At 43.2% G+C, this 27555-nt stretch overlaps 1 protein-coding gene across 3 annotated transcripts in view; it reads left to right on the forward strand.

The window, feature by feature from the left end:
- Nucleotides 1-27555, forward strand: part of LOC110206533 (L-gulonolactone oxidase) — a 62834-nt gene that overhangs the window by 14535 nt on the left and 20744 nt on the right. For all 3 annotated transcript variants that reach the window (XM_020983980.2, XM_020983977.2, XM_020983979.2), the window contains 5 exons: nucleotides 2014-2108; nucleotides 7157-7247; nucleotides 13575-13760; nucleotides 23239-23346; nucleotides 25117-25193. In XM_020983980.2, coding sequence (XP_020839639.1) covers nucleotides 2014-2108; nucleotides 7157-7247; nucleotides 13575-13760; nucleotides 23239-23346; nucleotides 25117-25193 — 557 coding nt within the window. The remainder of the gene's footprint in view (nucleotides 1-2013; nucleotides 2109-7156; nucleotides 7248-13574; nucleotides 13761-23238; nucleotides 23347-25116; nucleotides 25194-27555) is intronic.

Consider the following 27555-nt stretch of genomic DNA (forward strand, 5'->3'; position numbering starts at 1 on the left):
AAGAGATCCCTGCAATCCCTCTCTGATCAGCCACTGGATTCCCCCTCAGTCTGTGGGCCGGAAGCTCGGGAAGCAGTCCCCCCCCCCCCATCGCCCTGCCATGCTCTTGGGGAATGGAGCTGAAACCCCGCCTTACTTTCTCAGCACAGACAGAAACAAACTTTTCCCACTGACCTTCTAAGTTGAGGAGTCTGGAAACCTCCACAGCTGCCCGTGATTCAGTCCTCTGAGGCCTGCTCCAGGTTTGCTGTGGCCTGCGTGCCCACACCGTGCTGCGCTGGGCTCCCAGCCTGGCGTGATACACCTTTCTGATCAATCATCCAGGTTGTATTGGGCTGGAAATTTGTTTCACTCTGTCTTTTTTGTCGGTTCTGCTGCTTCAGAATTTGTTTAGAACCATTTTTTTATGAGTATTTGGAGGGGTTTGGAAGAGAGCTCAAGGAAGTCACTGCTTTCACTCCGCCACTTTGGCTCCGCCCCCCCAATGGAGGGTTCTTAAAAAGACCTTCTGGTTGTAATTTTTTGCAGAGCTAGCCTCTCACTAGTTCTCTTAAACCAGATGCACACTTCCTTATCAGCCTCTAGGAAAGGATGCTGGATTTGGAGTCAGGGGACCTGGGTCCTCATTCCAGCTCTGCTTCTTACCTGTGTGTCATTCATCAATCAACTAGAGTCAGCCTTTATTTTTACCACTTACTATGTGCCAGGCACTGGCTAAGTGCTGAGGATACAAAGGAAGGCAAAAGATGGTTCCTGCTCTCTAGAAGCTTACAGTCCAACAAACAAGCTATTTACAGAATAAATGGGACATATCAACAGAGGGAAGATCCTGGTGTTGAGGGGGATCAGGAAAGGGCCCTACCTTCAGGAGCCAGGAGGTAGAGTTGAGTCAGGAGAGAGTCCCAGGAAGAGGGAACAGCCGGTGAAAATGCTCAGAGTCAGGAGAGAGAGCACTGCTTTCAAGGAACAGCCGGGAGGTCAGTGTTACTAGATTGAAGAGTATGAAAGAAGGGAATAAGGTATAGGAGTCCCTGAGCAAGCCAATCCCCTTCTTTAAGCCTCAGTTTCCTCATCTGTAAAATAAGAAGGTTCTGAGGATGACCTTGAAGGTCCTATTCTCATCTAAATCCTTCGGTTACCATCCAGGCCCATTGGTGTTAGCCTCTTCCTGAAAATTCCATCAAGAAATCAGCTGTGGTAGTAATTAAGAGTGACTAAATTAGCAGAATTATACTAATTGATTTCCCTAAAGTATCTGCTGGAGCAACCAGTCACCCTTTTTTTCTGTCCAGCTTTTCTCCTGCTGCTTCATTAATTAACAACTCAGTCTAGTTTGGAAGAAGGCAAAGGGAGTTCAGAGTTCTAGTGAGACGGAGGACCCTCTGCAGCTGTAGAGTCCCACTGGGTCAGTGACCTGACAGCTGCCCAAAGAAACCTGGACATGCAGAGTAATGGGTACCATTACCTGGACATGCCTGTGCAATGAGCCCTGCTTGGGCGGGGAGTCAGAAGCCCTATCCCCAACATTAACTATGGGCATGCTGCTTAACTGCTCCAGGCCTCTGTTCCCAAATCATATGATCTCCTGGGTCACTTCTTTCTCTCTAGTCCTTTTCTAAACCTCTCCACTTAGTTTTCTGGGGGAGAAGTTCAGTTAGGCTGGGGGCATTCCCACCACAAATGCAGCCTGTATCAGAGAAGTATCATACGATCACTGAGATAGAGCCAGAAGACACCTTGGAGGACATCAAAATGAGACTCCAACCCTCTCGTTTTATAGATGAGGAAATTGAAACATTTAGAGGTTAAGTGACTTAACTAGCGTCACAAACCTAGTAAGTATAAAGCAGGATTTGAATTCAGGTCTTCTTGACTCCAAACCTGGTCCTCTCTGCACTATGACAACCCACTGCTTTTACCTTCTAGGCAAAAGGATAGCTCAATTTACCATGACTGGCAAGGGCTTCTCTGCAGGGTAGAGTCACTCTTCAGCCCAGCTCTGCTCCTTTGCAGGTAGACAAGGAAAAGTGTCAAGTCACGGTGGAAGCTGGCATCCTCCTGATGGACTTGAATGTGGAGCTGAGGAAGCACGGCCTGGCACTTGCCAAGTAAGCAAGACCATCCTATCTTAGTGGTGACTTCTTGCCTCGAGAGGAGGGACTGATTTCCTGGTTCTCTCTTATCACCAAGTCATAGCATCATAGACTTTAGAGTTGGAAGGGATCTTAGAGGTCATGAACTCCAATCCTTTCATTTTACAGATGAGGAAACTGAGGCCCAGAGAGGACAGAACTCGAGGGCAGGATCTGTTTCTCTTTTATCTTTGCTTGACAGGGCCTGGTAGGCTCTTGTTTGATTGCCCAAGGTCACACAGAGAAATGAGTGACACAGCTGGGATCAGAACCCAGATCCTCTGACTTTGGGGCAGCTAAGTGTTGCTATAGTGCACAGAGAGCCAGGCCTGGCATCAGGAAGATGCATCTTCATGAGTTCAAACCTGGCCTCAGACACTTACTAGCTGTGTGACCCTGGGCAAGTCACTTAGCCCTGTATGCCTCAGTTTCCTTATCTGTAAAATGAGCTGGAGAAGGAAATGGCAAACTACGCCAGTATCTTTGCCAAGAAAACCCCAAATGGCATCACAAAGAGTCAGAAATGACTGAACCACAAAAACCTCTGACTCTGAACTCTAGCTTATTCTCTTCACTCCTGCCAAGCTGTCCAGTTGGACACTTGGATTTCTGGAAAGAGCAAAGGAGAGCTTCTACTAGAGTCATCCTCATCATGGCAGGGAGGATGACCTTGGGACCTCAAAGGTTATGCCAGCAGAGCTTAAGCATGGAGGTTCCTACTGAACCTGTTAAGGCTTTGAATTTGGACCTCAGGACTCACAAGGTTTGTGTTCTGAGGACCAGAAGGCTAGTGACAATGATGGGATTTGACCACAGCAGCCCGTGAAGACTATTATCAAAGGCACAGAAGGACGGCTGTATTTCAGCATCCTATAGGAGAAGGTGATAACAAGAACTCATCTGTACCTGGTGCTTTAAGGGTTATAAAGAGTTCTCCTCACAATGGTCCTATTAAGTAGGAAGTAGTGGAAGTATTAGCATCTCCACTTTACAGATGAGGAAACTGAGGCTCAGAGAGGGTTGTAGGATCATAAGATCATTGATACAGAACTGGAAAGTACCTCAGAGCTGGTCCAACCTCCTCATTTACACAGAAGGAGCCAAGTCTCAGAAGGAGACCTGCTCAAGGTCACACAGTTAGTAACTGGGCTTTGAACCCAGATTTTCTGTGACTCCAAATCTGGCACATTTTCCAGCTTATGTAACTTTCCCATAGTTACATAGCTAGACAGTGTGGTACAGAGTCCCAAGACCTGACTCAGACCTCAGCCTTGCTACTTGGGTGACCCTGAGCCTTGATTTCCTCATGTGTAAAATGAGAGAGTTAGAATGGATGACCTTAAGATCACTTTCAGCTATAGATCCACAGCCCTGTAAGTTGCAGAACGAAGATACAAACACAGCATCTTCTCCCTGCTCCCTTTGCAAGCCACCCACACTGATGACATCTCAGCTCTTTTGAAATACTGGCATATAAACAAGCAAGTCACGTGCTCTGCCTGAAAGAGCCTAGGAAAAGATGACATTTTAACCCATGAAGGCAGAGATGGTAAGGCTTTTGGCTCTCCCAGGGCATTGGCATTTTGATGGGGACCAAAATTAAGCCAAAGGAATGAATCTATTTGTGGGATTTTAGGTGCCAGTTTGGAGAGTTATTTTCGTTCTATAGCCCTGCAAACATACTGTATTGATAGCTATCGGTTCTATCGAAGGCTCAAGGTCAGGACTTTAGGTCTCTGCTCACTGGCTCTCAGTAATCATTAACACCCCAAGGATGTGGCCCCCAAACAGCGAGGGAGGGGTTGCCTGCTGAGTTCTTCTGGTCTCGGTAGAAGCTTTTCACACCAGTGTCTGTGACCAATGAGGACAGGAAGACATTTGTTCTTATTAATTATGAGCACTAATTTCTGGAGTATTAGAATTTCTCTCACCCTGTTCATGATAAGAATGTGGTCATGGTCTCTATCCCAGGGGAGTACACAGTCCCTGCCATATTCTTAAAAACAGATTTGTTCCAGTCCAGTGGGCTCCACTTCCCTTTCTGCAGGCAGCTCAGGAGTGAGGAAAGGAGTTAATGAGAGGAGCACGAGTTCTGTGTTGAAACCCTACTTCCTATACTCACCAGCTCTGTGACTTTGGGAAAGTCACTTAACCTCCCTAAGTTTTAGTTATCCTAATCTGCAAAATGGAAATAGTAGTATCTACTTCTGAAGGATATTAATAAGAGCAAAAATTAATATAGCTCCTACTATGTGCTAGGCACTTTTAGAAATATTATTTTATTTGATCCCCATAACCCTGGTGGGGGAGTAGGTTACTATTATGCTCATTTTACAGATGAGGAAACTGAGGTTGAGTGTCTTGGCCAGGGTCACACAGCTGTTAAGTTACTGAGGCCACATTTGAACTCAGGTCTTTCTCACTCCAGGCCTAGGGCTCTACCCACTGTTCCACTAGCTGTCTGAAGGGTAGTTGTGAAGATTGAATAAGGTAAAGTATGCAGAGTATATTGTAACCTTAAGGAGTGTGTGTGTGTGTGTGTGTGTGTGTGTATGTATGTATATACACACACATATATGTATATACATATATATATATAAATAATATCAATAAATAATAAGCAATTAAGTGGTGTCAGGAAAACTTATCTTTCTGAGTTCAAATCTGGCCTCAGACTTACTAGCCGTATGACCCTGGGCAAGTCACTAGACCCTGTTTGCCTCAGTTTCCTCATCTGTAAAATGAGCTGGAGAAGGAAATATCAAACCACTCTAGAATCTTTGCCAAGAAAACCCCAAAAGGGGTCACAAAGAGTCAGATATGACTGAAAACCACTGAACAACAAAACGAATAAATAATAGAAACATATTTACATAATAAATATATAACAAAATATAATAATTTATATAATAAATATATAATAAACACATATTTATATAATAGGAAATAAAAATTAAATTTATATCATTTTAAAAATAAATAATTATTATAAAATAAATAATAATGTGTTTATGTAATAAATAAAATAAACAATAAAATAACTATAGTTTACATAATAACATAAAGAATTGTCAATAATTATTAATCAAGGAAAGCTAGAATTTTCTCCCATTCCATCTCCTGGGGACTATGAAGGAGGGCCATCTCGCTCATGCTTCCCCTGCCGAGCTTGAGTGTCTCATTATGTTATTTGGTATCTGAACTCAGGGCAACTCAGGTTCCTGACTCTGCCAATGTCTTTCTCCTCCCTTCCCCTCCCTTAGAACAGATGATAGTGAGTTTTAAAAAACTGGATAACTGTGTCAATATTATTGGTTTCCTTTATAAATCTGTGTATTTTATTTTATGCATTTAAAACCATTCTTCTGAGATGAGGTCCCTAGGCCGTTTCACCAGATTGCTGAAGGGGTGAGAGACACACAAAAGGGTTAAGAACCTTTGCTTCAGAATCCCCCCATTTTGAGCTCCAAGAGCCCTTCAACCTCATTTCTTCCAACCTTCTAGTTGTACAGTGGATTGAAGTGACTTAGCCAAGAAAGTCAGTGCCCGTGAGCAGGGCCAGGAGCCCTGGGGCCATCCAGTCTAACCCTATCACTTTATGGATGAGGAAACCAGAGCCCAAAGATAGCGTCCAAGGTCACAGAGGTAGTACAAAGCAAAGTGCCACTTTCATAATCCATCAGTGAGTATTTGCCAAAGGTCTATTGTGGGCAAAGAATTATGTGGGGAAGGAGGGCAAAGAAAGCAGCTATCAGTCCATCAGGTGCAAAGATTCTAGGTGCCAACGTGTCACCGCTGCCCGGTAAGCTCTCGGGCCTCCCTGGTGCTGATCTTGCTCTATGGTGTTTAAAGTCTTTTTCAGCCTGACTCCAGTCTGTATTTCCAGCTTTATCATTGACTACTCACTCTGCTGTCCCACCAGATCGGTCTTCCTGCTGCTCAGCACACATCTCCCATCTTGGTGCCCGGAATGCTCTCCATCCTTTGTTGTTGTTCAGTCATGCCCGACCCTTCATGACCCCATGGACCATGTTGTCCTCAGGGTTCTCTTGACAGAGATACTAGAGTGGTTTGCCATTTCCTTCTTCAGTGGGTTAAGGCAAACTGAGGCTAAATGATTTGTCTGGGGTCACGCAGCTGGTAAGAGTCTGAGGCTAAATTTAAAATCAGCTCTTCTTGACTCCAGGCCCAGCGCTCTCTCTACTGTGCCACCTAGCTACCTCTGAGGCAAACAGAGGTTAAGTGACTTGCCCAAGGTCACCCAGCTAGTAATTGACTGGTGCTGGATTTGAATTGAGGTCTTCCTGCTTCTCCAAACTCAGCCCAAGCACTGCCTTTTACTGGATGCCCTTCCTGATTTTCCCCCAGTTGCTAATGCCTCCCCCCCCAATATTACCTTTTATTTACCTTGTCCATAATGATATATGTACATGTTGTCTCCCCCAGTAGAATGTAAGCTCTTTGAGGGCAGGGACTTTTATCTCTGTATCCCCAGAGCCTAGCCCAATGCCTGACACAAAGTAATTGCTTAAAAAAATGCTTGTTGACTGATCACAGGATTTACAGCTGGAAAGGACCTAGCTGGAAAGGACCTATCTAGTCCAACCTCATCCCCTCTTAATTAAAGAAGACATTGATACCTAGGGACATGAAGTGATTTATGTGATGTCATCAGGTAACAAATAAGAAGGAGAGTCAGGATTTGAACCCATCTTCTGACTCCAAATCTAGGGCTTTTCTCACTCTACCATATTACCTATGTTAGAACTCCTGTCCCAAGATTTGAACCCTGACCTCCCCAAGGCTTGGGATAAACATGTCACTTTAAAAGGAGAACCAGCATGTTAGAATTGGAAGGGAAGAGGATAAAACACAGTAGCCAGGCTGAGACTTGAGTTCAGTATTCCGGCCTAGGTCTGCACACTCATGTCCGACTGTTTCATGGAAAAGTAATCTGTCCTCCAAAGGAAAATTAACAGCTTCTGCACTTTCTCTTTTTCCACCTCCTTGTCTGGTGGGCACAGCTTGGGAGCCGTGTCAGATGTCACTGCTGCTGGTGTGATTGGGACGGGGACCCACAACACGGGAATCAAGCATGGCATTTTGTCGACTCAGGTGAGAATGGAGTTCCATGCCAGTATCGCATACTAACAGCAGGTAATTCACAAAATCATGGGCTCAGGGAGAAGACTGAAAGTGGGGAAGGATCCATTCTTGTTTCCAGGAGAGGCACTCTTCCTAGGAGAGGGGAGAGCTCTGGGGTCAGGTGCAAAGTTTCAGTTCCTTGGCTGAAATCTGTCAAGAATTAAGGCTGCCACCCTGAGACAGGGTTTACTAAGGAGCCTTTATCCTTCCTAAGATGGCCATTTGCTATGAGACTTCAAGGAGATGAAATTAATCCTCACTGATCTTTTGGCTTGGCATTGAAAGCCCTTCATGACCTAGCCCCCTCCTGCCTTTCCAGTTTTCTTACATCTTGTTCTCCCTATGTATACCAATCCATTGACAGTGGCCTCCTTGCTTTCCCTCAAACAAACATTCCATCTCTTGGCTCCAGGCATTGTCTCTGACTGTCTCCCATACCTGGAGCACTCTCCCACTACCTCTGCCTCCTGGCTTTCCTGGCTTCCTTTATGTCCCAACTACAATCCCATTTTCTACAGGAAGCCTTTCTCAACCCTTCTTAATTCTAGTGTCTTTCCTCTATTAATTATTTCCTATTTATCCCCATACATAACTTGATTGTATATAAGTGTTTGCTGGTTGTCTCCCCTATTGGACTGTGAGCTCCTTGAGGGCAGGGACTATCTTTTTGTATCTCAAGCATTAAGCACAGTGCCTGGCACATAGTAGGTGCTTTTGTTAAGTTGTTTCAGTCGTGTCTGACTCTTTGTGACCCCATTTGGGGTTTTCTGGGCAAAGATGCTGGAGTGGTCTTCCATTTCCTTCTCCAGTTCTTTCAACAGATGAGGAAACTGAGGCAAGCAGGGTTAAAATTTGAACTTAGGAAGAGGAGTCTTCCTCACTCCAGGCCTGGTACTCTATTTGCTACACTACCTGGTTGCCTGTAGGTGCTTAATAAATGTTTATTGATTAACTGACTGACGAGAGAGTTATATTTTGGGCATGAGGGACAGTCTGGGAGTTAGAAGACTGTGTGTATGGGCTCCTTGTAGAATAGTTATGTGGCTTGGTGGATAGAGTGCTGAGCCTGGAGTCAGAAAGACCTGAGGTCAAATCTAGCCTCAGACACTAGCTATGTTATCCCAGGCAAATCACTTAACCCTGTTTGCCTCAGTTTCCTCATCAGTAAAAATGAGCTGAAGAAGGAAATGGCAGACTGCACCAGTATCTTTACTAAGAAAACCCCAAATGGGGCCACAAAGAGTTGACCATGACTGAACAACCTGTTAAAACAAACAACCTGACTCCAAGTCCAATACTGTATCCACTGTATCCCTTAGCTGCCTCATAGTCTGAAGTTCAGTTGGGTTCCTGAACCCCAGAGCTAGAATGGGACACCACAATTCATTCGTTTACTATGTGAAATCTTACCTTTTTAAAAAAGCTTTTTCTGGATCCTTCCTACACCCAGATGGTGAGAGGCCTTATTCTACCCCACAAGCTTGGACTATGATTAATCAGAAATTAGTTCAGCATTATCTGTTCTTTCACCCTGAGCACAACGGCACCAGCCGTACTTGTCAAAAGCAATTTTCCTCCAAATCAGCAGGTAACAAAGTATGGAGGAACATTTGAAGGGGGGAACAAGATAGAGTTTTAATTTGGAAATGAAGGCCAAAGGGGAAGTTATGGTTAATTTCCCAAGTGCCACCTGCTGTCCTGGGCTCTCTGCCTTTTCCCTAAAACAAAAGGAAGCTGAAAAATGAGTGGAGCTGAGCATGGATTTTCCAGCCCGTCATGACATGGGATCACCATCATAATAATTAATATTACTTAAGATCACAAATTTAGAACTAGAAGGGATCTTGGAGCCCATCGAGGCCAACCTTGTTATTTGACAGATGAGGAAACTGAGGCTCAGAAAGATGAAGGGACTTGCTCTAGGTCACAGAGGTAGTAGGTGTAAGAGGTGGGATAATAACACATAGCTCAGAGATCCTTTGTCCAAACCTCCCTCCCATTTTACATATAAGGAAACTGATGCCCAGGGAGATAATTTGCCAAGGTCCCAGAGGAAGTAAGTATCTGAGGCTGGATTTGAACCCAGGTCCTCCAATTCCAGATTCAATGTTTTTTATAATGCACTTCCTCTTCATTTTACAAAATTAACCTTCATGATTTCATTTAATCCTCATAACAGTCTTTGTGAAGCAGGTGTTAAGACTGGAGGTCGTCTGATCCAAATCTCTTTTAATATATTTATTTTTTGTCGTGCTGAAAAAAGTTCAAATGTTTTTTCTCCTTTTTTTAGGTTTGGCTTAAAAATTGTTTGTTTTTTTTAAATGAACACAAATCCACTTTCTTTTCCTCCCTCCTCTCCTCCCACTCTCTTTGAAAAAGAAAGAAAAACAAAACCTTTATAATAATTTTTACAGATGAGGAAACCCTGAGACTCAGAGAGGTCAGGTGACAATTCTTCATGACCCCACTTGGAGTTTTCTTGGCAAAAATACTGGAGTGGTTTGCCATTTCCTTCTCCAGCTCATTTTATAAATGAGGAACTGAGCTAAACAAGGTTAAGTGACTTACTCAGGGTCACACAGCTGATAAGTGTCTGAGGCCAAATTTGAACTCAGGAAGATGAAAAGTCTTGACCACCTAGCTGCCCTGTGACTTATACTCAAGGTCAAAGAGGGCCCAAGTCCAAGTGCCCAGTCCCCACAGAGGCAGCTACATAAGGCAGCCAAGTAAATAAAGGCTGGACCAGTAATCAGGAAGACCTGAGTTCAAATGTGTTCACATGAGACACTTTGCTGTGTGATCTTGGGCAAGTCATTCTTTTCATCTCCATTTCCTCAACTGTAAATGGGGATAATAATTGCACCTCCCAGGTTTGTTTTGAGGATCCAATGAAATAATATTTGTAAAGTGCTTAGCACAGTGCCTGGTCCATGACAGGTGCTTAATACATGCTTCCTTCTTTCCTTCTTCCCTCCCTCCTTTGCCCGCTCGATAATTGAAAATATCTCTCACCCAAGAAGGGTCCTCTCACATTTTATAACAATCCTAAAAGACAAAATTCCACAACCACACAAAATGAAGGTACACAGTTTGATTTTTGGTGGTTGTTTTTTAATCTACCCAACAAAGACAACAATGAAGTAGGGAGAGTTATCTCTGCCTCTTTATCTCTGCTAATTCCCCTTTTCAATCTAGTTCAAGGTGTACAAAGAGAAATTCCTCTTAACTGAATTAAACAAGAAGAGATTCTTACTCATTTACAAGACAAGCTCTGAGTCTCAGGAAATTAAGATCCCTCTCTGAAGCTGATTAAGTTTCAGGAAGACTGATTAGGTCTTTACAAGTGAAAATAAGGACCCTGTATGTAATATTTTCCTAACATTACTTCTTAATATTTTAAGACATGAATAAGGCCTTAATCTTATACGCTCAATCCTCGTTTGTATTTATTCACTGCACATTTATGTATATATTTTCTGTTCCCTCTGTTAGGATGCCAGCTTCTGAGAATAGGGATTAGGGATTATTTCATTCTTTGTACCTGGATCCCCAGTGCCTGGGGAAGAAGCGCCTGCTAATTGTTTGCTTGAATGTTAGTTGGATGTTTACAGGGACAGAGTGAGAAGGCATTTGGTTGGTGGTAGTACTCCAGGGTTGGGCAATGATCTTTGATTGGACAAGGGGACAAGTCTAGAGGATAGAGTCCAGTCAAAATGGTTCACTAAGGGGTCAAGATAGAGAAAGGAGGAAAAGATAGATGCTGCAGGAGTTTTGGCCTGGGAAAAACATTGGATAGAGGTATTAGAAGTCATGATGAGGATGAAGAACAAGGTTAGAGGTCATAAGGCAAGGGGAAAGATGGAATGATAAAAGGTTATAATCAGATAAGACAGCAAAGTGGCACAATGAATGTATAGGTAGGCCTAGAGTAAGGTGGGCTTTGAGTTCAAATTCAACCTCAGACAATTACTAACTGTGTGACCCTGGGCAAATCACTTTACTCTCTGTCTCAGTGTTTGAGTAGTCTCATTGTTTGCTGAACTATAAAATGGGAACAATAATAGCACCTACCTCCTAGGGTTATTGTGAGAATAAAATGAGTTAATGTTTGTAAAATACTTAACTTAGTACCTGGCACATATTAAGCACTACATAAATGTTAGCCATTATTATTACTTTATTTTTAGATAAAGAGATTTCAAAGCTCATGAACGTGGATGTGGAACAGTTATTGGTGATGACAGGATCAATGATCTGACCATTTCTGTGGGTAACTGAGATGGAGAGGAGGAGAAGGTCATAGGAATTGAGTAGATTGGGAAACTAGGAAGTGAAGATATTGGGGGAAGCATATATATACATATATATATATATATGCATATATATATGCATATACATACATACATACATACATACATACATACATACATACATACATACATACGTATGTTGAAGTCTCCTACTACCAGAGGAGGAGAGAAAGACTGTGAGTCAGGCACAGAACCCATTGAAGAAGGAACGAGCATGGCCTGGAGTCACTGTCCACTGGGCTGTGATTGAACATACAACCAGGATAGCTAGTGGTGCAGTTTGATCAGAAGGGAGCCCAGAACTCAGTGAAAAATAGAAGATAGAAGGCATGAGAAAGAAAAAGGTTTAAGATGCAAGCAAGTTTGTAAATTATTGAACAAGCATGCAGAAGGGTTGGGTAGATATGGGGTTGGACATTGGGGCTGGATAAGGTGGGAGGTAGAGTATCAGGCAGCTGGGGATTAGGTATTAGGGTGTGTACTTCTATAGCTGGGGGTTCAGAATCGTTGGGATTGGGAAAGTATGATGAGGCGGAAATATGCTAACCATTGAGGATTGAGAACAGGCAGAGTATCAGGGACTGGAGAGAGGTCCACTGAGGGAGGCAGATAATTAGAATTTTCAAGGATCTCCCTCAAGGTCCAACCTTGGAACAAGTGGTGATCTGTCAAGGTTCAGGAGGCCTGTCACACAGTGGGCAGAAACAAATGGTTGAAAGTGGGTCAGCTCTAAGAAAGGCCTCCACAGAACTGGAAAAATCTCTGGAGCAAAAAGGCCCTCGTCTATGGCCTAGATACAAGATGAATTGGGAGGCTCTGGGGAGGGGGGAGACAGAGGCCAAGAAGCAAGCAGATGGATGCAGGGCTCCCTAGGGCAAAGACAGAGTTCAGGATGTGAGTGACCTGGAACAGGGTTCCTGGGGAAGTCTCAAAGACACTGGGAATCAGGTGGCCAGGACTGAGGCCAAGGTTCCTGTGACACTTTGCCCATAGTCACACAGCTAGCTAGCAGCAGAGTCAAGAGCTGGGAATCAGACCCAGGTGTGTTGATTCTCAGAGGTCTGGCGTTCATAACAATTTGTTTACTTTTCCTACTCTGACTGAGGCACATGTGTATATGTACTTCTGTGTACACACGTACACACACACACACACACTCAGGCACTTGCTTTGTATTTCACCTTTCCCATATACATCTTTGTGTTGGCAGAGCTGACATTCTGTATTAGTGGAAAGTACTGCTGCCTATGGGATGTGAATAAAGAAACTGAGGCACAAAGAACCACATCCTATAGTGGAGCAATAGGGCTGAGGGAAAAGAACCAGGATGAGACCATGAAACCTCACACATTACCTCTTCTCTTGAAAGCAAACCTTCCTGTGGCTGTCACACTTCATCTAGAGAAAAGCCCAGGCACACCTAGGTGGCACAGTGGATAAAGCACCTCCCCTGGAGTCAGGAGGACTTGAGTTCAAATCTGGTCTCAGACCAGATGCCTGACACTTACTAGCTGTGTGACCCTGGGCAAGTCACTTAACCCCAATTGCCTTGCAAAAAAAAATAATAATAAGATAAAAGCCCAGAGTCCAGGGGGTTTGGGCTTTTTCTTAGGGTTAGTACCAGCATCTAGAATGTCCATATTTGTAGCTGTGTTCTACGCCCAATATTTGACTTTTAACCTGAGACAGCTGAATTTATTGCCTCCATGCCCCAAGCTGGGATGTTGCTCCCTCTTTAGGTCTTCCAGAGGCTTCATGGGATTGGAGGTTCATGACCTCATTTAAAAGGTGGTGCTGGCCATTCGCCTGTTAGCTCCTAGCTCTCCAGAGAAGCATGAGCTACCCCTCCTCAGATGCTACCCCCCTTTCTAGTCCCCAGTCTTTAGGTTCACTCACTCAGGTACTGTGCGCTTGGGCCTGAATGATTGATCAGATCAGGAAGTCTGAGGGGTCTGAGATGTGGTTTTTCTTTTTCTCGCCATTCCAGGTGGTGGCATTATCTCTGCTGACAGCAGCAGGTACGATAATCGAGTGCTCGGAGACCAGCAATGCGGACTTATTCAAGGCTTCCCTCGTGCACCTTGGCTGCCTCGGCATCATCCTCACCGTCACCTTCCAGTGTGTGCCCCAGTTCCATCTGCAAGAGACCTCCTTTCCTTCCACCCTTAAAGAGGTACGCTTCTCTCCTTCTGCCTCAGTGTCCCACAGAAGCCTTTTGAGAGTCCTGCTACAGGGGGACTGAGAATTTGGGCTCCTTGGGCAAGCATTACAAAAAAAACCCAACACACCTCCAGATCAATTTCTGGAGACAAATGCCATCGAGTGGATGGGGAGAACAGATACCAGGATACCACGCGATAGTGGGGAGACAAAAATCCCCATGTACTCAGGCTACTCCAAGGAGGCTGATGAGGGCAGGAGTAAGCATTAAAGAGAGGAGACCAAAGGGGTTAGGGAGGCACTCGTTTGCAGTACATGAAGAATGCTTCCTGTTTTTAACCTACCAATTCCCATTAATGAGGCACTAAGTCTACGAGCTATGCTGTTCAAAGATTGCAATTGCTAGTAGTGCCCTCTGATTTTTCAGTGCCTCGGAAGCAAAGCCCCTGTCAACTCACCCTAGTTCTGCCTCTGGGTCATGCTGGTTTGAGTAATCCTCCACTACTCTTAGTCTTCTTAAACTACGGATTACACTAGCAGGACCTTCTCTCAGCAGCTTTATTTACAGCCTGGATGGAAGAGGCAAGGAATTGAGGCAGGCAGGATTGCTGTCAGGAACATGGGTTCTGGAAAGAACTGACTTCTCTGAAAGGAATATTAACTCATATTACTTCTTTAACACCAGAGGGTCTAGTTACTGTTCAATTGTATCCAAGTCTTCTTGGCCAAGATATTGGAATGGTTTGCCATGTCTTTCTCCAGCTCATTTTACAGATGAGGACCTGAAGCAAACAGGGTTAAGTGACTTGCCCAGGGTCACACAGCTAGTAAGTTTCTGAGGTCAGATTTGAACTCCGATTCTCCCATCTCCAGGGCCAGTACTCTATTCAGTGCATCACTTAGCTGCCCCAATCTCATCTCTTGGGTCCAAGCTAATGAAGAGCAGAAGCTCCCATGAATGCTAGGGCCTTTGTCCAAATCCTACCTAGAAACTTCCTATGCCCCTAACCAGAGACCTCTCCCCTGTGGAGGGCCAGAAGACTTGGCTTCTGGGCACATAGCCAGGTAGGCTACATTCTCCATCTGGCCTTTGTTCCTCCCAGAGCTGGCTGTCATTGTCCTCTGCAGTGCTTCAGATACACTATTGATCTAGCTGTTATCAGTTTCCATCATATACTCCTGACAGTTATCTCCATTGCAAAGAAGTAGGGCCATAAATAAAGCTGGTTCATGGCATTTTCAACCATTTGATTTAAGGGAATTTGCCTGGAGGAGTGGTGTGGCGGTTGCTTTGAAGGCTTTCTGGAATGAAGCATTAGGTACTGCTAGGATTAGGAGATAAATCTGGGTGGACAGATAAAAGGACAGATTCCCTTTTCTAGGCTTCCATAGGATCAGTCCATTTGGAATAATGGGGCACTTAGATAGTATTTATTGCACAGTGAAAAGAGCTCTGGATTTGGAATCATGGGTTCCAACCCCAGCTTAGCCACTTACTACCTTAAATAACCTCGGACAATTCGATTCAAGAAGCATTTGCTAAGGGGGTAGGGAGAAGCTAAGAGAAAATAGATTTTTGTTGATTGAAAAAAAAAGTTTAAATTTATTTTAAAAAATAAAAAATATTAATTAAAAAACATTAAATATTTTTATCTTGTGCAGTCTTATCAGTAGTGGCTGATTTTTTTGTGACTCCTTTTGGGGTTTTCTTGGCAGAAATACTGGAATAGTTTGCCATTTCCTTTTCCAGCTCATTTCACAGATGAGGAAACTGAGTAAAGAGGGTTAAGTGACTTGCCCAGGGTCACCCAGCTAGTAAGCATCTGAGGCCAGATTTGAATTCAGGAAGATGAGTCTTCCTGACTCTAGGCCCAGCGCTCTATCTGCTGTACCACCCGGCTGCCCCATGAAGTGATGACTGTATGCCACGCACTCTACAAGTTGCACAGGATACAAAAACCAAATAACAAAGCGATCACTGGCCTCACGGAACTTATATATTCTGCTGGAAGGGAAATAATGATATTGTGCAGGAGAATAGTAAGTAGGTGCAGTGGATAGAGCGCCAGGCCTGGAGTCAGGAAGACCTGAGTTCAAATTTAGCCTCAGACATTTACTATCTGGGTGACCCTGGGCAAGTCACTTAACCCTGTTTGCCTCAGTTTCCTCATCTGTAAAATGAGCTGGAGAAAGAAACAGCAAACCTCTCCAGCATCCCTGCCAAGAAAATTCCAAATGGGATCATAAAGAGTCAGACATGACTGAAAAATGACTCAACAACAAAACCAGACTCTGAGCTCTCCTCTACGTATCATCTTTAGATAGCAGGATTCCAGAATGTGGTTTAAGTCTGGCTGCTGAATGAAGAAGTGGAGGATGAATGAGAATGGGCAAAGACAAAAAAATCTCAGCCCTCCCTCGGCCCGCAGCCAAAAGCCTTGGTACCACCACACTAAGCTAATCTCTCGCCAGGGCTGACGCCAGCCTAAAATGGCCAGTCAGTAGAGAGGGGGGATGGTGACCTGGACCACACTTGTTGAGACTAGACTGCCAGGGTAAGGTGGTCCTGAGGGCCTTCTTTATCCTCTCAGAGGCAAAGAAAGTAAGCTCGAAAGCACTCTGAAATGGGTACTATTAACACTGATTGATGCCAGTTCTGTAGCACTGTCCTAGACTTCAGGGGAAACACATGATCAGACATGACAAAATCTGGGAATAATCAAGTCCAAACCGGCAGCGTCAGAAAAATGTGTGTATAAACATATATATTTATGTGTGTGTGTGTGTGTGTGTGTGTATGTATATAGGTATGCACACATAATTATATATACATATATAGATACATACATAGACACATATACATATAGATGCATAGATATAGATACATACACACACACACACACACACACACACACAAGGTGGTTCAAGAGCTCCTAGTCTTAAAAAACTCAATGGCTTCCTGGAAAACTGGCCCGATTATTATTCCCATTACATTAAAAGGGGGATCTGAAGGCCAGCAGAGATAGGTGTGACTTATCTCAGAATGGAATCCCGAGTGAGTAGGAAAATGCTCAAACAGAAACTCCATCCAGATTATCAAGATCATTAGGTTTAGAGATTTAGAGTCAGATGAGCCTTCAGAGGTCATCTCTTCAAACCTCCTCATTTCACAGATGATGAAACTGAGGTCCAGAGAGGTTAAGTGATTAGCCCCACTCACTTCCTCGTTCAAGAAGCTTCAGTGGCTATCTATTGACTCCAAGATAAAAGTATAATTCCTCTGATTAGCATTTAAAGCAGTTTATAATCTGGCGCCAACTAATCTTTCCAAGTTGATTTTATACAACAGTGCCCCTCACACCCTAGTCATGCTTGTTCAGTCGTTTTTCGGTTGTGTCTGACTCTTTGTGACTCCTTTTGGGGTTTTCTTGGCAAAAATTCTGGAACTGTTTGCCATTTCCTTCTCCAGCTCATTTGACAGGTGAGAAAACTGAGGCAAACAGGGTTAAGTGATTTGCCCAGTAAGTTCCTGAGGCCAGATTTGAACTCACAAAGAGGAGTCTTCCTGACTCCAGGTCCAGCACTCTGTCCACTGCACCACAAAGCTGTACTCCCAGAGTTAGAAAGGACCTTAGATGACAACCCCTCATTTTTTACACATGGGGAAACTGAGGCCCAGGGAGATTAAGGAACTTGCCCAAGGCCACACAGCTAATAAACTTCAGAGGTTACCAAAGCCTTTAACTCTAAGATTACCAAGCTCACTTAGACTCCTGACGCTAAGAAAAGCAAGTCTGACAAGATCATCCAAAGCCAGTGGGAACAAGTCAGACTCTGAAGTCACCAAATCCCGGGGTTCCAAGGCTCACTGACCCTAAGGCAACCAAACCTAGCCTTGCCAGGGCTAAGACTTCTGGGACCTAAGCTACTAATCCCAACCCTTCAAAACAGATGCTGCAGGAAAGAGACTTGTTTCAACCTGAAATTTTCCCAGCCAAATTTTCCCAACCCAATCAATGTTAATTATTTTGAAATAAGGGAATTATGAGTCACAAGGAAAAAAATAAATTAAATAAGAACCCGGGTAATGATTGATCCTCCCAACTGTGCTACCCCTTGAGGTCAGGGCTTGCCCCAGCCTCTCCCTTCACTTTGAATTCTACTGTAACCTTAGATGGTTGGAGAAGAAAATGGCAAACAACTTCAATCTCTTTCCCAAGAGACCCCCAAATGGGGTCATGAAGAGTGGGACACAACTGAAATGACTGAACAACCACAAACCTTTGATGATAACATTGCCTCTCACTCCTCATTCCAAATCGAGAATGGTTTTCCTTCCTTCTCTGCTAGTCTCAGTCTTAATGACCTTTTGAGACTTAGCTAAAATCCTAATCTTCCCTGAGAACTTTATGCTACCTTCTACCCCCTTCCTTCCAATCCTTGATGACAGGACTTATTTTGGTGACCTCCTCTAGCACTTATTACCTACACCTTGGTTGACTAGTTATTTATCTTTGTATTATTTGTGATTTTCTTATGTCCCCAACTAGACATGAATGTCCAAGGGCAGGACTGAGATGGATATTATATCTCTCTCTATATATATATCTATATCTATATATCTATATATCTATATCTATATACATATCTATATATCTATATCTATATCTATATCTATATATATATGTATATATATATCATGATCCTATGATCATATCTTGTAGGTAGGAGGAAGCCCTAGGAAGATTTTGAGGGGGGCAGAGTGGGAGCCAGAGGGAGAGTGGCAAGCTTAAAAGAGTATTTTACTTGCTCTACACCAGTTGGCATGAGTACCTCAGTCTTCTGGGTACTCTTCTCCTTTCACTTCCATGGTATGCTACCATTTCCTGGTTCTCTTTCTCTAGTTGCTTCTTGTCTATCCTTATCTGGCCACTCATTCTCCTCCCATTCCTTAAATTCGGATGTCTTCAAAGGCTCTGTTCAGAGCCCTCATCTCTCTTATCCCTGAACTTTGTTTCAATCAGGAATCTCATAAACTGCCATTCCTTCATATCCTTTCTACATATCACTCACTAATCTTGATCTCAACCTCTCACCACTGTCTACACTCAAGTCCTTTCTTTTCTTTTTTCTTTTCTTTTCTTTTCTTGGAGGCAGTTGGGGTTAAGTGATTTGCCCAGAGTCATACAGCTAGTAAGTGGCTGAGGCTATATTTGAACTCAGGTCCTCCTAACTCCAGGGCAGGTGCTCTACCCACTGCATCACCTAGCTGCCCCTAAGGCCTTTATTTTCAATGGTCTCTTCCATAGCCCCACCTGGAAGCTCTGGTACTACTTCAAACTTAGCATGTCTAAAGTTAAATTCCTCACCTTGATTCAGAAAAATCTGGGTTGGAATCCAGCCCCTGACACTTCTAAACTGTGTAACCTTGGGTATATAACTTAACCTCTTGAGGTCTCAATTTTCTAATTTGTAAAATGAGAATAATATCACCTACTTCACGGAGTTGTAGGGATAAAATGAAATCATATATATAAAGATATAAAGTTTTGCAAACCTTGAGACTTTATGTAATGGAGATGGCTATTATTTTGCTCCCCTCCCCCAAATCTCTACCCCTCTCCCTAACTGCTCTTTCTACTGATGGCAGCCATCTTCTCAATCACCCAAATTCAATCTAATCACCTCCTATCATTGAACCATCTATCATCTATTCTGTTTCCTAAATATTTCTCACATCTGTCTTCTTCCCAGTCCTACCACAAGCACCTTAGTATATGATCTCAGCAGATCTTGCCTTGATGATTGTAATCAACTCCTAACTTGTCTCTCAGTTTCCATTCTCCTCCCTCTCCAATCGAGTCTTCATATGACTTCATGTCATCCCCAGTTACTGCTTTGTTCACACTGCTCCTCTGCTCAGCACTCTTCATTGATTTCTCATTGATGACCAAATAAATTATGGACTCCTTATTAAGGCATTCAAGGCTCTTCATAATATAATTCCAAATTACCCTTGCAGATTTCTCAGCCCCCTCCCTTTATATGTCATGCATCAGCAATATTAGACAATTTGCTATTCCTAAACATTGTCCCACCTGCTTTCTTCTATGTACTTTTGCTGTCACAGTCCCCAGTACTTGAAATGGAATTCTCTTTCATTGCTACCTCTTGAAATCACTCCCTCATTCTATTCTGCCTTGTACCATAGGTTTGTTTTGGGGTTTTTTTGGTTTGTTTATGAACATGGTGTCAAGCAAAGAGCCCTTAATTTGAAGTCAAAGGGATTCAATTCAAATCCTGGCTCTGGTTATTTAACATTTGCATGACCTTGGGCAAGTTACTTGACTATGGACTTCATTGCCTATAAAATCAAGGGATTGAATTAAATGATCTCAGGTTCCTTTCAGCTTCTATGAATGTGTTGACCAACTTATTCCACCTTCGCATCCCCAGCAGGTAGGCCTTCCTTACTCATAGACAGGACTCAGGATTTCATTCCTAGGTCGGATCAGTGTTTCCTCTTCAGCTTGGAGTCTTAGAGGATTTCTTGGACCACTGAGAGGGTGAGTGATTGACCAGAGTCACTAGACCAGCATGCATCAGCAGCAGGATTTAAACTCAAGTCTTTGTGACTCAAAAGCCCGCACCATACTCCTCACCCTGCACTTAGTGATGAGTTAATAAATGTTTGTTGAACTGGGGAAAGAGGGAGATGTTTGCATTGGGTTTACCCTTTCTCCCTTAACAAGAAGAGATAAAGCCAGGAGACTATTTACACTCCCAATGCACAAACAGAATATTCCAAGACTATTTACATACTGCTCTGAATTCCGCTGCTGTCTATTGCTCCCTTGCGTTCATTGGCTGTTGTTCCTTTCTGACCCTCTGCCACGGGAGATAGCAGCCCCCTTCTCAGAGAATGGGATCCTTTGATGTAGCAGGCTATCTGGCCCTGTGTCTCCTCATGCTCCTCAGAAACAAACCCGACCTTCCAGCCAAACTGGACTGCTGGCCATCAGTCACATGATCTGGTCATCCACCAGCCCCTTCCTGCTTTGATGTCTTTACATAGGTCATTCTTCCTCTCAGGAACAGATGCCCTCCATGTCCTTGCCTAAAGGCAGCTAGGTTGTGCAGTGGAGAGAGCACCAGTCATGGAGTCAGGAAGACTCCTCTTCCTGAGTTCCAATCTGGCCTCAGACACTTAGTAGCTATGTAATCTTGGGCAAGTCACTTAACCCTGTTTGCCTCAGTTTCCTCATCTGCAAAATAAGTTGGAGAAGGAAATGGCAAGCCACTCCAATATCTCTGCCAAGAAAACCCCAAATGAGGTCACAAAGAGTCAGGCACAACTGAAAATGATCCAGCAACAACATTCTTGTCTGTTGAAGGTCAAGTCAAACTCTTGCTGATGCACCTCCCCCACTCCCACCTCACCCCACGAAAGCAATTTTTGGATCTTCAACTCTCTCTTGGCATTTTGTCTTGATTCTTTGTGTTCACAACACTCTGCTGGTATCATATCTATTTTTAATTTTTTGTTGATGTCTTCTGTTTTCATATCGTCTTCCCTTCTGAATCCTTCCACCTTTCTACCTTCCCTTGTAATAATGAATTTTAAAAAAATAAAAAAAGTGATTTAGCAAACTAACCAGTGATCACTTGAGCCATCTGCAGTCCCTCACCTCTGCAGAGAAAGCAGAGATACATTCTCTCATCTCTCTCTTGAGTCCAGACCTGGTCATTATACTTACACAGCTTTTGTTTTCCAATTTGTAGTTGGTGGTAATGGTCTTTCTGTTTACATTGTTTTGTTTTAAATTTTTCTTTTTTTAAAAAAAATATTATAAACTTAACAAGCAAACATTTCAATATACAAAAGAACAGAAAAAAGAGGATTATATATGAAATCGTGAATCAATTTTATGAACAGCCCAGTTTTTTAAGATACATATATATATATATATATATATATATATTAAAAGTATATGTTCTAAATAGTATATTATAGTATATAGTGTATAGTAAATAGTATGTTGTAACAAATGGTATATAATAGATGCTGTTAAATTACAACACTGCCTTTCTTGTCTGTCCCCTTCTCAACTTTCTTCTGCTCTCTTCTCTATATTTTTATTCCATTCTCTTTCTTTTCTTTTGGTGCATTATTATCACTCCCTCCGCAGTCCTCCTCCACAACTCTTCTTTCTCCCCCTTCCCCAAACAAATGCCCTCCCCTGTAATAAATATATACAGTCAAGCCAAACAAATTCCCTCATTGACTGGCTATATCTGAAAATGCATATCTCACTCTGCACCTCCAGTCCCTCCCCTTTCTGCCAAGAGGCACACTTTATCACTTCTGGATTAGTGATCGTGATGTTAATCAGTGTTCTTAAGTCTTTCAGAGCTATTTTCCTTTAGACTGCTAAGAGCCACTATGGATATTACATTCCTAGTATGGTTTACCTCACTTGCTTCTCTGAATTCTTAATATTCATCATTTCTCATGACACATTTTGCAGTATTTGTGCATCCACTCTTCATACACCCCCCTTAAGGCTGATGGGCTTCCTCTCAGTTCCTTTCTCAAAGATTCCTTCTCACTCCAACCTAACTGTATGGCCTTCTAAATTCAGTAGGGGTGAGAGAAAGGAGAGATCATCATGGGCTAGAATAAAGTGAAGGGGAACAAGGGAAAACTCAAGAGAAGGACTTCAAAGAAGTATCTGGGCGTGGAAGTGGTAACTGTACAAGGATGGCACAGACCCCAGGCATATACTTGATGCTGTATCAGAGTAAAATAGGGTTTTACATCATCATCACCCTCCTCCTCCTCCTCCTCATACAACCATAGGATTTACATCATTATTTAAGATTTACAAAGCACTTTATAAATATTATTTCATGTGACCCTCACAATGACTCTGGGAGGTAGGTGCTATTATTATCTTCATTTTACAGCTGAGGAAACTGAGGCAGACAGGGGCTAAGTGATTTGCCCAAGACCACTGAGCTAGTAAGTGTCAGAGGCCGATTTGGACTCAAGTACACATATGTTCCAAGCAATGCTTTTCCACATTATCTGTATGTTGGCTCAGTGCTGATTTTGCACGTGTTTTCTATATTTCCATTAATGTACATGTTTCTCCATTTAGAATGTAAACAACTTAAGGATACGTAGCGTTTGTGTTTTTTCTTTGTATCCTTAGCATTAGCACAGTGCCTGGCACATTGTAAATGCTTAATCAATGCTTGTTGGCTGATCAATTGACTGATGCAGGTGATTAATTTGGAGGGCCCATCAGGTAGTCCATCAAAATTGACATCGTAATAATGCTTATAATAGGGTTATACTGTATCATCTCCATTCTCATACAATTACTTTTGTGCAGATAGGGAGAAACTGGTGCACCGATGGAGTCTTGTGACTTCCAGCATCCTATTAAAGAAGCCACCATACTAAAATTTCCTTCATCTCTTTCTAGGTTCTGGACAATTTAGACAGCCATCTCAAGAAATCTGAATATTTCCGATTCCTTTGGTTTCCCCACAGTGACAACGTCAGTGTCATCTACCAAGACCACACCAATAAGGTACCTGTATACTTCAGTTTTTCAAAATAAAAAGTAACTTTTGTTGTGAATTTGATGATGCGCAAATATGAAAACAGATGTAGGATCTGTGATTTTGTTGGTGTGGGAGTATTCCTAGTATAGAAAACTGCCTCCATCAACACAGATCACATGTCTATCTATGGGCTTAATAGATAAATCAGTATGGCTTACTGGAAAGAATATTGGCTCTGGAGACAGAGAAAGAGGGCCCATATCCCATCTGTGCTGTTGACGACCTATATGACTTTTGACCAGTCACTTAAACTTGAAAGGTCCCAGTTTCCTCAAAATCCTGTTACTGAACATAGACGTTCATTCAGTAAGCATTTATTAGGCACTTACTATGTGTGCCACCCACTTTGCTAGGAGCCAGGACTAGAGGGGGGAAATGAAATAATAGTCTTTTCCCTCAAATGAATTTATAGTCTATTCAGGGAAAATAACATATATACAGACAAGTAAATACAAAATCTATAATAACGATAACAAAATAGCTAGCATTTATGTAGTACTTTAACATTTTCAGAGCGCTTTACAAGTATTATCTCATTTGACCTTCTCAAAAGCTCTGTGTTACTATCCCTATTTTATAGGTGAAGAAACTGAGGTAGAGAGACATTAAGTAACTTGCCCAGGGCAATACAGCTAAGTGTCTGAGGCTAGATTTGAACCCAGGTCTTCAACATTCCAAGTCCAGCACTCTATCCACTAAACCACCTAACTCTCTCTCTAATAACAACAGCAATAACAACAGCTTACATTTATATATATATATATATATGTGTGTGTGTGTGTGTGTGTGTGTGTGTGTGTGTGTGTGTGTGTATATAAATATATATATACATTTATATATATGTATATATATATATATATTTACTCTATGACAATAGAGTAAATATATATATTTACTCTATGCCAAGCACTTTACAATTATTATATCATTTGAACCTTTTACAACAATCTTGAGAGGTAGGTGCTATTATGATCCCCATTTTATAGATGTGGAAGCTGAGGCAAATAGAGGTTATGTGACTTGCCCAGGGTCATGAAGCTAGTCAGTGCCTGAGGCTGGATTTGAACTCAGGGCTTCCTGACTACAGGCCTAACACACTCTATACACTATGCCACCTAGGTGCCCAAAGTCAATATAATTTTGAAGGGAAGAGTACTAGCATCTGAGGGGAGGCGAAGGGGGATCAGGAAGTCAAACAAGCTACAAGCAATTATTAAGCACTTACTATGTGCCAAGCACTGTTAGGTGTTGGGGATACAGAGGCAAAAAAAAGAAATGTGCCCTCCCCTCAAGGAGCTTCCTAGTACAGGCATCAGTGCTTGAATTTGCTTCAAAGGACCCTAGGGAGTCTCAGGTAAAGGTGAGCATTTGGGGTTCATAAAGAAGCAAAAGGGATCTTCAGATAGATGGAGCAGACACTCTGAGGAACCTCCATGGCAGAGGCGCAGGCCTTCTTCCAAATGCAAAAGAAAAATAACAGGTAGAAAAGAAGAGGAGAGAGAGAACTTTATTATGAAGCAGCCCACCCCCGTGGCTCTCTCCCACGTTCTGAACGCACAGTACGTTCACCATAGCACATGCGTCTTGGACTTGGGGAACAGCGAAAGGTCTCCATCTAAGCGATAAGAAAGCTTCTCTCCCCTCCTTGCAAGATTCACAGAAGGACAATCTCTTCTCTGTTAGGATACTGGGCCACCTTCCTCTGCTCTTTCCTGACCACTGTTCTACTTCCCTAGCCACCCACCTCGGCGGCCAGCTGGTTCTGGGACTACGCCGTTGGATTCTACCTTCTGGAGTTCCTGCTCTGGGTCAGGTAGGACTGAGCTCATCGCTGGTTTAGAGAGTTTGCCATCTCTGCCAGGAAGAGAAGGTCTCAAAGCCCCAGCTCTGTTTCACCCTACTTCCTCCTCTCTGGCCATCTCCTGCACAGCCCCTGTAGCAACTGCCCGGCCACCCACCCCAGACACTCTCCTTCCAGATCTCCCCAATGCCCAGCCCAGCCCCCGTCTCTAGTTCTAGCACGTGAACCATGAGTCAATCTACTCTGCCACTAGTCTGGAATGGGGGGGGGAGTGTGTCCATATGCTTCCCAAAAGCCAAACTCACCTTTACTTTCAAGGCCAAAGTCCCCCTCCCTGGTCACTACCTTTCTAGCTATGTTCTTTCCCCGGTTTGAACATAAGCTTTTTTCAAGTATGTGTCCTTTTTGTTTCTGGATTTGTATCCCCAGCATTTAACGCTCCCATGGACAATACTGTCCATGGGTTTTCTTGGCAAAGACATTAGAATGGTTTGCCATTTCCTTCTCCAGTGGATTAAGGCAAAGAGAGGTTAAAGTGAGTTGCCCAGGGTCATATAGCTAGTAAGTGAGGCTAGATTTGAACTCAGATCTTCCTGATTCCAGGCCCAGTACCGAATCCATTGTACCACCTAAATGCCTCCTAGGTAAACAGAGTTAAGTGACTTGTCCAAGGCCACACAGCTAGTAAGTGTCTGAGGCTAGATTTGAACTCATATCTTCCTGATTCTAGGCCCATTGTTCTATCCACTGAGCCACCTCGCTGCTTCAGTCCTTAGTAAGCTCTGGATATCATTGCTTCATTCCTAAATCTAGCACACCAGTAACCACTATTCCACAGTCAAGTTACCTGAAGGAAATACAGAGTAGTGAAAAGAACCTTAAACTTGGAGTCATAGGACCCATGTTCAAATCCTGGCCCTGCCTATGTGACTTTGGGCAAGTCATTTAAGTCCTCTGGGCCTCAGTCTCTCCATCTGTAAAATGAGAGGGTTGGCTTGGTTGACCTAAGATATCTTGCAGTTCTTGACCTAAAATCCTATCCCAATTTTTATCTGTTATTACGGAGAAAAAGATCCTAGATTCTGCCCCACTCAGGGTTTGCTTCCTTTCTGTCTTTTTGTGTTCCTCAGTCTTTACTGACTGATAACTCAGGAAGGAGCTGTGGACTGGACTTAGCGTCATTGGTTCAAATCCCACCTCAGACACTAGCTGTGTCACACCAGGCAAGTCATCTCACCTCTTAGACTCAGTTTCCTCATCTGTAAAATGAGGGAGTTGGACTCTAAAGTCCCTTCCAGCTCTAAATCTATGGTCCTGTAACTCCGACCTTGCTGGGGCAGGAGGGAGAACTGTCTCTGCTTTTTGTTGTGACTGTTAACAGTTCAGTTGTTTCAGTTGCGTCTGACTCTTCATGATCCCATTTGGGGTTTTCTTGATAGAGATACTGGAGCGGTTTGCCACTTCCTTCCCCAGCTCATTTTACAGATGAGGAAAAATCCAAACAAGGTTAAGGGACTTGCCCAGGATCACATAGCTCCTAAGTGTCGGAGGCCAGATTTGAACTCAGGAAGATGAGTCTCCCTGATTCCAAGCCCAGTGGTCTGTGCACTATGGCGCCACCTAGCTGCCCAACTTATTCCTTTGGAAAACAGATTTGAGATTGGGCTTTAAAAAAAAGACTTTACTAGCAATAAAGCAGGGATTTTGTCAATCTTTGGCCATCTGGAAAAGTCTATGAACCTCTTCTCAGAATAATTTTTTAATATTCATAATCAAAAGAAATGCTAAATTTCAATTAGAGGTTACTGAAAATAAAGATGTATTTTCCCCCCATTCTAGTTCATAGACTCCCTGAAATCTACACGTGGACCCCCAAATCTTAACTAAAGGGAGGAAAGAATAAATAAAACAAACCCTCAGAGAACAAGGTATTGGGTTGGTTTTTTTTTTTTATTTCAGAGCACGAGACTCTTGTCTGAGGAGTTCCAAATCTAGCCTTGCTTCTGGGCCATCAGCTCCTGGGGCTGATCAACATGCCCTTCCCACGTGACCAGCATCCTTGGCTGGTCCTTGATCTCAGTGGAAGGAGTTTCAAGAGGGTTAAGCATGGGGCCCCCAAGCCAGGCTGGGTACCTTAGTTGTCTGGTCTAGAACAGTTGTCCTTTCCCAAGACATCCTCCCCTAGCTGTAGGGAATCTCATTTGTTCATCTTTTCTTTCTAGCTATGACTGACCATCTACCCTCTAGCCAGAATCCAGTCTTCAAGCTAATAGATCATACTGGGCCCATAGTTATCATAGAGCCAAGATTTTGTGAGGGTCTTTGGGTAGTCAGCAACTGTCCTGCTCTAATCAGGACTATATTTCTGCATTTA

The sequence above is a fragment of the Phascolarctos cinereus genome, unplaced genomic scaffold (assembly GCF_003287225.1).
Source record: "Phascolarctos cinereus isolate Bilbo 61053 unplaced genomic scaffold, phaCin_HiC Scaffold_2;HRSCAF=192, whole genome shotgun sequence".
In the NCBI taxonomy this organism is placed as follows: Eukaryota; Metazoa; Chordata; class Mammalia; order Diprotodontia; family Phascolarctidae; genus Phascolarctos; species Phascolarctos cinereus.